The following is a 9,960-nucleotide window of genomic DNA, read 5'->3' on the forward strand; positions in this document are numbered from 1 at the left end:
CTCCTCAAGCACCTCATTTACTCCATGCTGCCTATAATTATTGTAGTTCTCCCTCTTTTTCCGAACCAAGTGTCCAATTTCCTTTGATACCATGGCGCTTTCCGATTTTTGCTATTTCCTTTCAACCGAACAGGGACATAAATATTCTGTACTCTTAAAAGTTCACCTTTAAATGTACTACATTTCTGTTCCACATCTTTCCCATAAAACAAAATGTCCTAATTTACTCCTTTTAAATCCTTTCGCATCTCCTCAAAGTTAGCCTTTCTCCAATCAAAAATCACAACCCTAGGTCCGGTTCTGACCCTCTCCATAATTATATTGAAACTAATGGTATTGTGATCACTGGTCCCGAACTGTTCCCCAACGCATACCTCTGCCACCTGACCCGTCTCATTTCCTAACAGGAGGTCCAGCACAGCTCCTTCTCTAGTAGGTACTTCTATGTATTGCTGCAAAAAACTATCCTGCACACATTTTACAAACTCCAACCCATCCAGCCCATTTACAGAATGTGTTTCCCAGTCTATGTGTGGAAAATTGAAATCTCCCACAATCACTACCTTGTGCTTACTACTAATATCTGCAATCTCCTTACATATTTGCTCTTCCAATTCTCGCTCCCCATTTGGCGGTCTATAATACACCCCTATAAGTGTTGCTACCCCTTTCCCATTTCTCAGTTCCACCCAAATAGCCTCACTAGACGAGCCCTCTAATCTATCCTGCCAAAGCACTGCTGTAATATCTTCCCTGATAAGCAATGCAACACCTCCACCTCTTGCCCCTCCAATTCTATCACACTTGAAGCAACGATATCCTGGAATATTTAGTTTCCAATCACAGCCCTCCTGCAACCATGTTTCACTGATCGCCACAACATCATACTTCCAGGTGTCAATCCAGGCTCTGAGTTCATCCACCTTTCTTACAATGCTCCGAGCATTAAAATATACACATTTAAGAAACCCACCCTCTCTTATTCTCTGTTTATTGTCTTGTTCTTCTCTCTCCCCTACATTTTGGGTCAGAGTGCTACCATTCTCTGCCTCCTGCCTCACACACTGACTGCTAGCTTTCCCAATTTGAGTCCCTCCCCCCAACCATACTAGTTTAAAGTCTCCCCAGTAGCCTTTGCAAATCTCTCCGCCAGGATATTGGTCCCCTCGAGTTCAAGTGCAACCCGTCCTTTCTGTACAGGTCAAACTTTCCCCAAAAGAGGTCCCAATGATCCAGAAACTTGAATCCATACCCACTGCACCAGTCCCTCATCCACTAATGTATCCTCCACCTCGCTCCATTCCTACTCTCACTATCTCGTGGCACAGGCAGTAATCCTGAGATTGTTACCTTTGCAGTCCTTCTCCTTAACTCTCTACCTAACTCCCTAAATTCTTCTTTCAGGACCTCTTCTCTTTTTTTACCTATGTCGTTGGTACCTATATGTACCACAACCTCAGGCTCCTCTCCCTCCCATTTCAGGATTTCTTGGACACGTTCAGACACATCCCTGACCCTGGCACCAGGGAGGCAAACTACCATCCGGGTCTCCTGTCTGCGTCCACAGAATCGCCTATCCGACCCCATGACTATAGAGTCCCCTATTACAATTGCCCTCCTCTTCTTTTCCTTACCCTTCTGAGCAACAGGACCGGTCTTTATGCCAGAAGCCCGGCCGCTGTCGCTGCCCCCAGGTAGTCTGTCTCCCCCACCTTTACTCAAACATGATTACTTATTTTCAAGGTGTACAGCCACCGGGGTACTCACCAGTCCCTGCCTCTGCCCGTTGCCCTTCCTAACTGTGAGCCAGTTTTCTGTCTCCCGTGGTCTTGGAGTGACCACCTCGCTGTAACTCCTATCTATGGCCTCCTCGCTCTCCCTGAGCAGACAGAGGTCATCAAGTTGCTGTTCCAGGTTCCTAACACGGTCCCTTAGGAGCCCCATCTCGAAGCACCTGGCGCAGATGTGGACGTCTGGAGGGCAATCAGACTCCATGACCTCCCACATCTGATATCCAGAACAGTAAACTGCCCTGGCCCTCATTCTCCCCCTTATCCGAATACAATAAAGGCTTACCCGGGATACAAGCCAATCAGCTGCTTCCTCTAGTCCTGTAACTGCTGCTTCCTCTAGTCCGTTCGACCAATCAGAGGCTTCCACCAGCCCCCTTAATTTGAAGTGTGATCTGCGAATGGAACGTTGCAGATTTTGGTTCCTCCACACGAAGGTCGCTCCTCCCTTTGTCACGGCTCCTGGGCCACTGTTGAAACAAGCCCCGCGATGTTTTTTAACTCACCACACGAAGGTCGCTCCTCCCTGTCACGGCTCCTAGGCCTCTGTTGAGACAAGCCCCGCGATGGGTTTTTTAACTCACCGCACGAAGGTCGCTCCTCCCTCTGTAACGGCTCCTGGGCCTTTGTTGAGACAAGCCCCGCGATGGGGTTTTTAACTCGCCACACGAAGGTCGCTCCTCCCTCTGTAACGGCTCCTGGGCCTCTGTCGTGAACATCTAGATGCTTTCACCAACCACCCCCATTTGAAGTCCACTATCTTCCACCGTTTCTACCCAGTGCTTGGTACTTACTTCCAGCAGCCATTGGTTGTCCTCCAGGATGTACCGAGCCGCAGCCTGATCCATGCCGGTCACCTGGGCGAATTCGACACATTGACTCTCACGGCAGCGCCGCGACGCCTCCGACGGCCCGGGACTTGCCTGCTCCATGTCCGGAGCTGCAGCGAGCGACCCGCCAGCCCTGCAAACGCTCTACAGCCCCGCAAACACTCGCAGCCCGGCAAACACTCGCCAGTCCCGGCTCCCCGCATCTGTTCCCGCCGCTGGTTCTGTTCCCGCCGCTGGTTCTGCTCCCATCCCTCAATCAGCCCCGGCTCTCCAACACCCGCGGACCATGCAGTTTATCGGAGTTTTGAAATTTTCATTGATCACAGAATTTCTCATCACAGAGCGTGAGAAATTTATGATCAGCGTGAGGGCGTGAGTTTGCTTGAGGGCGTGATTCTCACGCTCAAAGCGTGAGAGTTGGCAGCCCTGCTTTCTTTTTTTAAATTTTATTTCATTTTTTATTTATTAGAAGCAAATGTACAAAAATAGAACCGACGGCATATATAATGATACAGTTATTGTACAGCTTCAATTTTAACTTTTTAGCTTTAGTTGGAAGAAAAGAAAGGAGAAAAAGCAAGAAAGAGAAATAGTGAAATGTACAAAGATAAAACCACTAGACTACCAAAGTATTGTAGCCAAAGAGTGAATAAATGAAAGATAGAAGTGATGCATAGAAAAACAAATAAAAGGACAAAAAGTAAAAGAAAAAAGTGGTGATATACCTGCCTCACATCCCTCCCCACCCACCTCACCAAACCCGTAATTAGATTTAAATCCAAAGTTGTGTTGTGCCATGCTATCCTTGTAATACATCAATGAATGGTGTCCATGTCTTCGAAACATGCTCTGCTTTATCTGCCAAGACAAGTCTAATATTGTCAAGATGTAGCGTCTCGGACATGTTTGTAATCCACATCTTAAGAGTAGGGACTGATGCATGTTTCCAAAATGTAAGTATTAGTTTTTTGCCGTTCTCAGGCCATAATGAAGGAAACGTCTTTGAAATAGTGATAGCTCAGAACAGGCTTCTGAAGTACCTAGATTGATCAGTTCCGTGTGGGGGTCCAGTTTTATTTTCAGTGTTTTTGAATTTTTTTGAAAAATTCCTCTCCAGAAGTTATGTAACTTTCTACAAGAGACAAAGGAATGGGTTATAGTTGCTTCCTGAAGAAGACATTTATAGCAAATAGGAGATGCATTTGGAAAGATCTTATTCAGTTTAGAATTTGAATAATAGAGTCTGAACTTTATTTTAAATTGAATTAACGAATGCCTAACGTTGATGGAACAGTTGTGTATATTTAGAAGGTGTTCCTCCCATCTGTCTTTACATTATTTAGGATCAGCTCATCTTCCCAAGCTCTAAGTGTGGACACAATCCACTAATTATAGGTGGGGACCATTAAGGGAGAGAGGGAGAGGGTGTGAGGGGGAGAGTGTGGAGCCAAAAGGAGTGTGGGAAGGAGGAGAGGATGGAGGGGGAGGAGTGGGGGAAGGAGGGTGGGAAGGAGAGGGAGATGGAATGCAGGCGAGGAGGGGGTAACATGAGGGGGTAGCACGTAGGCAGAGCAGGAGGGGGTGAGACCTAGGGGGCTGAGGTGATGAGGAAGTGGATCAGGATTTGGGGGGGGGAGGAGGAAACAGGAAAGGGAAAACAGGAGGAGGAGGTGATGGGCGCACGAGGGGCAAGAAGGAGGGGTGAGTAGGGAGGAATAGGAGGGGGTGGATGCAGGAGCGGGGGCAGGATGGGAGCAGGAGGGGGAGTGGGATGGGGAGCAGGTGGGGGGGGAATAGGAGGGGGTGGATGCAGGAGCGGGGGCAGGATGGGAGCAGGAGAGGGAGTGGGATGGGGAGCAGGCAGGGGGGGGGATATGAGGCAGGGTGCAGGAGCGAGGGCAGGATGGGAGCAGGAGAGGGAGTGGGATGGGGAGCAGGCGGGGGGGGGAATAGGAGGGGTTGGATGCAGGAGCGGGGGCAGGATGGGAGCAGGAGAGGACGTGGGATGGGGAGCAGGCGGAGGGGGGGGTACGAAGGCAGGGTGCAGGAGCAGGGTGCAGGAGACTGATGGTTGATCAGGATAAGGAAGAAGAAGGGGAGAATACGGGAGGGTAAACTGATAGAGAATGGGGCGGCGGAGAAAGGTCTGGGAGTGGAGGGCGAGAATGGAGTGAATAAAGAGTGAACACAGGTGGGTTAGGTCACCTATTTCTGCTCAAATCACCAACAATCCGACAGGAAATCTGGAATTGGCAAATGTTTGTTGATCTCAGCAAATATTAGCAACGTGGACATGAAGAAACTTTACAAGTATTAAACTATAATAAACCATTTACGTTTCATTTACAGACGGTAAAGCAGTAACAGACATTGCTGTGTGCATGAACAGTTTGAACAATGAATGAATACATTAATACGTTTATTGGCCAAGTATTCACATACAAGGAATTAGCCTTGGTGCTCCGCCCGCAAGTGACAACATGAACAGCAGCAAGGAGCAGTACAACGTGGCATGCAGACAGCCACGGCAGCGCCTGCGCCGGTAAATAGGTAGGCAGCATCAAGCAGCGTGCTGTTGCTGTTGCTGCTGCTGTTGCTGTTGCTGTTGCTGTTGCTGTTGCTGTTGCTGTTGCTGTTGCTGCTGCTGCTGCTGCTGTTGTTGCTGCTGTTCTTGTTGCTGTTGCTGATGCTGCTGTTGCTGTTGCTGTTGCTGCTGCTGTTGCTGCTGTTGTTACTGCTGCTGCTGCTGCTGCTGCTGTTTCTGTTGCTTCAGCTGCTGCTGCTGTTGCTGCTGCTGTTGCGGTTGCTGCTGCTGCTGTTGTTGCTGCTGCTGCTGCTGTTGCTGTTGCTGCTGCTGTTGCTTTTGATGCTGCTGTTGCTGCTGCTGTTGCTGTTGCTGTTGCTGCTGCTGTTGCTGTTGCTTTTGATGCTGCTGTTGCTGCTGCTGTTTTTGCTGCTGTTGCTGCTGCTGTTGCTGCTGCAGCTGCTGCTGTTGTCACCATTAATCCACAGCAGGAGCGGGGGCCACTGATCACATCTGGGATCCTGCAGGTCCGGCTGCAATGCCACCGTCCCCCACTGGGGGCAGCACCGGGCTGGTAGCATCAGCAGCGCTACATACCCGGGTCACGTGACAGCGGGCAGGGTCGACTCTGACGTCACCGCCCGGCCGGCCCGGGAAGCGTTGGGGTTTTCAAGGGGAGGATGGGCGGCCGTTTAAAGGGGAGGGGCAGGGAATCGGCCAACACTATTCCAGTCCCCAGGGCGGTGACGTTTACACCCAGAGATGTTCACACGACCACACTCAGTCCGCGTCTGGTTCCCTGCAGACTCTTCAGCTGGTTCTGTCCGTCTGCACTGAACTTATTCTCCTGCAGCCTGAAACATGTGGAGGAATAAAGAGGAAATAAACAGATGAAACAACGGTGTCAATAACAGGGACTGGGGTTCATATTTCAACAACATTTACAGAACACAATCACAGGGGAAAGAAGCCCGCGGATGGATGGATGGGTCCCCTGATATTTGATCACATTAAACATTAACACAAACACTCACCAGATCTGCTCCAGACTAGGGAGGGTCAGTATGAGGCGGCGGAGAGCGGGGACACATCGGTCTGTGAGGGAGTTGCCCATCAGGTTCAGCCACGTCAGTGAGGTGTTTGTACTGAGAGCGGAGACGAGATCCTCGGCTCCAGATTCTGTGAGACCGACGCTGCCTAGCCTGGAGATGAGAGAGAGTGAGGGTGAGGGACACAGAGAGACAGGAGACTGTGTAAATCCCCAGTGTTTATCAGTGACACAATTACTGATCATATTAATGTTCAGTGTCAGACACCCAGTGAGTGTAAACACAATCTCTCACAGTCTGGGACTTACCCCAGTCTCTGTATTTTACAGTCCGGGTTCCTCAGAACATCAGACACCAGTTTCACTCCGGAATCTCCCAGTTTATTCCCACTCAGGTTCAGCTCCGTCACCGTATGGTTTGTAATGAGAGCAGAGGCGAGATCCTCGGCTCCAGAATCTGTGAGACCGACACTGTACAGCCTGGAGATGAGAGAGAGTGAGGGTGAGGGACACAGAGAGACAGGAGACGGTGCAAATCCCCAGTGTTTATCAGTGACACAATTACTGATCATATTAATGTTCTGTGTCATAGATACATAGAAAATAGGTGCAGGAGGAGGCTATTCAGCCCTTCGAGCCAGCACCGCCATTCAATGTGATCCTGGCTGATCGTCCCCAATCAATAACCCGTGCCAGCCTGCTCCCTGTATCCCTTGATTCCACTAGCCCATAGAGCTCTATCTAACTCAGATCGAGTCAGACACCCAGTGAGTGTAAACACAATCTCTCACAGTCTGGGACTTACCACAGTCTCTGTATTTTACAGTGCGGGTTCCTCAGAGTATCAGACACCAGTTTCACTCCGGAATCTCCCAGTTCATTCGCACTCAGGCCCAGCTCCGCCACCGTATGGTTTGTACGGAGAGCGGATACGATATCCTCGGCTCCAGAATCCGTGAGACCGACACTGTACAGCCTGGAGATGAGAGAGAGTGAGGGTGAGGGACACAGAGAGACAGGAGATGGTGTAAATCCCCAGTGTTTATCAGTGACACAATTACTGATCATATTAATGTTCAGTGTCAGACACCCAGTGAGTGTAAACACAATCTCACACAGTCTGGGACTTACTCCAGTGTCTGTATTTTACAGTCCGGGTCCCTCAGAGCCGCAGACACCAGTTTCACTCCAGAATCTCCCAGGTCTTTGTTGAATCCCAGTCTAAACACAAACAGACAGAGTAAGAAACAAACTGATACAAACCCGGGGCTCAGATAGATAACTTCTCCCAAACGGATATTTGTGGAAGCACCTCAGTACAGTATTGAATAAATCTCTGTGGGTGCGGTGTTTGGAGACTTTCACCATTTATTCTCATTCCCCGACCGACGACCGGGAAATGTGGTCGACTCCGGCCTCCCCCCTCCCCCCTGCAGAGAACGGCTGCAACACGCGTGACCTTGGGGGAGGGGGGGAAGGGGTCGACCACTGGTGACTTGGGGGAGTGGGGACGGAGTGAACCACTGGTGACCTGGGGGGGGGACGGAGGCAACCACTGGTGACCTGGGGGGGGGGCGGAGTCAACCACTGGTGATCTGGGGGGGGGGGCGGAGTCAACCACTGGTAATCTGGGGGAGGGGGGACGGAGTCAACCACTGGTGAACCTGGGGAGGGGGGGGACGGAGTCAACCACTGGTGACCTGGGGGACGGAGGAAGTTAAAATAGGAGGGGTTACCCCCGAGCACAGTGACGGCCGCTCGGCCCCATAGAAGGGTTGCTGTACTTAGTAACACAATAGTGGAACAATTTTACAGTTCAGTGTTAGCATCAAACGGACAGTTACCCCAAGCCCTGACACTTGTGCAGAACCGGTCCCAGCCGCTGGAGACCTTCACACTGAATGCCACAGCTCCCCAGATCGAGGTGTTTGATTGTATCACAGGGCCTGATGACATGAGACAGGACCGCACAGTCAATCGGGGTCAGTCCCAGTCCACAGAATGAAAGTGTTTCCACTGATCCCAGTGTCTGCTGAGCCAGTGCAGGATTCTGAGACTCAAACAGGTAGTGCAGCGTGTTCAGGAGGCTCCGTTTATCAGCTTCACTCTCTGTGTTCCCTGCCCGGCGTTTAACCTCCTCCTTCACCCAGTCAATCACTCGGCAGATTGTTTGATGAGGGAATTTACCCAGAAACTCCTCCAGGATCCAAGCTGTCCGTGGGGAGGAGATCCCAGCGACAAAACGGAGAAATACTTCAAATCGCCCGTCTGTCGTGCTGTGGGCTTCAGACAGGAGTTTCACGATATTCCCGGGATCTACAGTCAGGAATTGTGCGAGTGCGGCTACAAACTCTTGGATGGTGAGGTGCGGGAAGGTGTACACCACGCTCCGGGCTGAATCCTCTCTCTCCAAAAGTTCCATCAGGAACCCGGACAGGAACTGGGAAGGCTGCAGATTGTATTTGATCAAATCTCCATCTGTGAACACAATGTTCTTCTCAGCCACTCCAGTGAAGGCCATCTGACCAACCCTCAGTAACACCTCACGGAGGCTCTCAATCTCACGGCAGTGGTTTTTCAGGATGTTGTAAATAAAGTAGCAATATAGTTGTGTGATGGTCTTGGGAAATCGCTGCGGGTCCCGGTGTGTTTGTGTGAAGAAGGGGCTCAGTGTCAGGACAAGGATCCAGCAGTAGGAGGGGTTGTAGCTCATGGTGTACAGGATCTCGTTCTCCTTCACATGTTTGAAAACAGCTGCTGCCACCGACTGATCTTCAAAATACCTGGTGAAATATTCCTTCCGTTCCTCACCAACAAATCCCAGGATTTCAGCCCGGACACTGATCTCTGCCTTTTCCAGTAAATGTAACGCAGTGGGACGGGTGGTCACTAGCACTGAACACCCTGGGAGCAGCTTGTGCTGGATTAAACTGTACACAATGTCAGACACTTCACACCACCACTCGGGATCTCGGCACTGGTGCTGAGGTTCTGTGTCTCTCCGTCAGCAAAATCGATTCTGCCCTTGAATTCATCCAGACCATCCAATATAAACAGCAATCCCTCTGGGTTCTTCCACACCTCCCGCAGAATATTCCCAAAGTATGGATACTGATCCAGAATCAGTTCCCTCAGGTTTACTCTGCAGTTAATAGTGTTCAAATCCCGGAATTTGAAACTGAAGACAAACTGGAAGTGTGGGTATATTTTCCCTGTGGCCCAGTCATGAACAATCTTTTGCACCATTGTTGTTTTTCCGATCCCCGCGACTCCGGCCACTGTTGCTGAACTCCCAGATCGGGATTTACTCCGGGTAAAGCTGCTGTGGAACAATTGATCAGTCCTGATTTTTTCCAGTTTTCCCCGGAGACATTCCTCTCTCCACTCTTCATGGTCCCGGCCTCTTGCCAGCAGCTCATGTTCCACCAGTGTCCGATCTCGAACAGTGGAGATGATTGTGAGCTCAGCGTATCGATCTAGCAGCAGGAAATCCTTAACCTTCTCGTTCATCAGGATGGTGTTCACGCTCAGTGTTTCAGTCTGTGTCTTCAGTGTCTCCTTGTGTTTCTGTTGAACATCTTGCATGGGAAAAGGCAGATAATGGACACAATGTTAGATGGCTCAACTCAAAACCCTACATTCATGATTACAAGAATGAGTTCAATGCCCTTCAATAACATTGACGGATTTCAGTAGAGTGAGGTAAACCTGGTTACAGACGCGCAAGATGACAGCGAGCCACGGCTGAGAAAATCAGGGGGAGAGGGG

General features: G+C 50.2%; 1 protein-coding gene across 5 annotated transcripts; it reads right to left on the minus strand.

Annotated features, from left to right (window-relative positions):
- Positions 1-5,476: 5,476 nt before the first annotated feature.
- On the minus strand, positions 5,477-8,742 carry LOC116970461 (NACHT, LRR and PYD domains-containing protein 3-like). 5 transcript variants are annotated; one of them, XM_033017100.1, is made up of 6 exons: positions 8,037-8,742; positions 7,388-7,413; positions 6,998-7,061; positions 6,502-6,672; positions 6,179-6,346; positions 5,477-5,998 (listed from the first exon to the last, which is right to left on the minus strand). In XM_033017100.1, exons 1-6 carry the CDS (start codon positions 8,711-8,713, stop codon positions 5,911-5,913), a joined length of 1,194 nt encoding a protein of 397 aa, XP_032872991.1. In that variant the 5' UTR covers positions 8,714-8,742; the 3' UTR covers positions 5,477-5,910. The 5 variants fall into 5 exon arrangements, with proteins under 5 accessions (XP_032872991.1, XP_032872994.1, XP_032872993.1 ...); XM_033017103.1 differs by lacking the exon at positions 6,502-6,672; XM_033017099.1 differs by lacking the exon at positions 6,998-7,061 and having other exon boundaries at positions 5,478-5,998; positions 7,324-7,413.
- Between the last annotated feature and the right edge of the window lie 1,218 nt (positions 8,743-9,960).

This window comes from Amblyraja radiata, unplaced genomic scaffold (assembly GCF_010909765.2).
Source record: "Amblyraja radiata isolate CabotCenter1 unplaced genomic scaffold, sAmbRad1.1.pri scaffold_907_ctg1, whole genome shotgun sequence".
In the NCBI taxonomy this organism is placed as follows: Eukaryota; Metazoa; Chordata; class Chondrichthyes; order Rajiformes; family Rajidae; genus Amblyraja; species Amblyraja radiata.

Bases quoted from the DNA above. Each gene is read 5' to 3' on its own strand.
- LOC116970461 (XM_033017100.1), bottom strand. From the start codon at position 8,713: ATGGCCTTCACTGGAGTGGCTGAGAAGAACATTGTGTTCACAGATGGA. The intron at 7,062-7,387 runs ATTCTGGAGTGA...ATGAACTGGGAG, and splicing joins ATTCAACAAAGACCTGGGAG to ATTCCGGAGTGAAACTGGTG. The intron at 6,673-6,997 runs GTAAGTCCCAGA...TCTCATCTCCAG, and splicing joins TGTAAAATACAGAGACTGTG to GCTGTACAGTGTCGGTCTCA.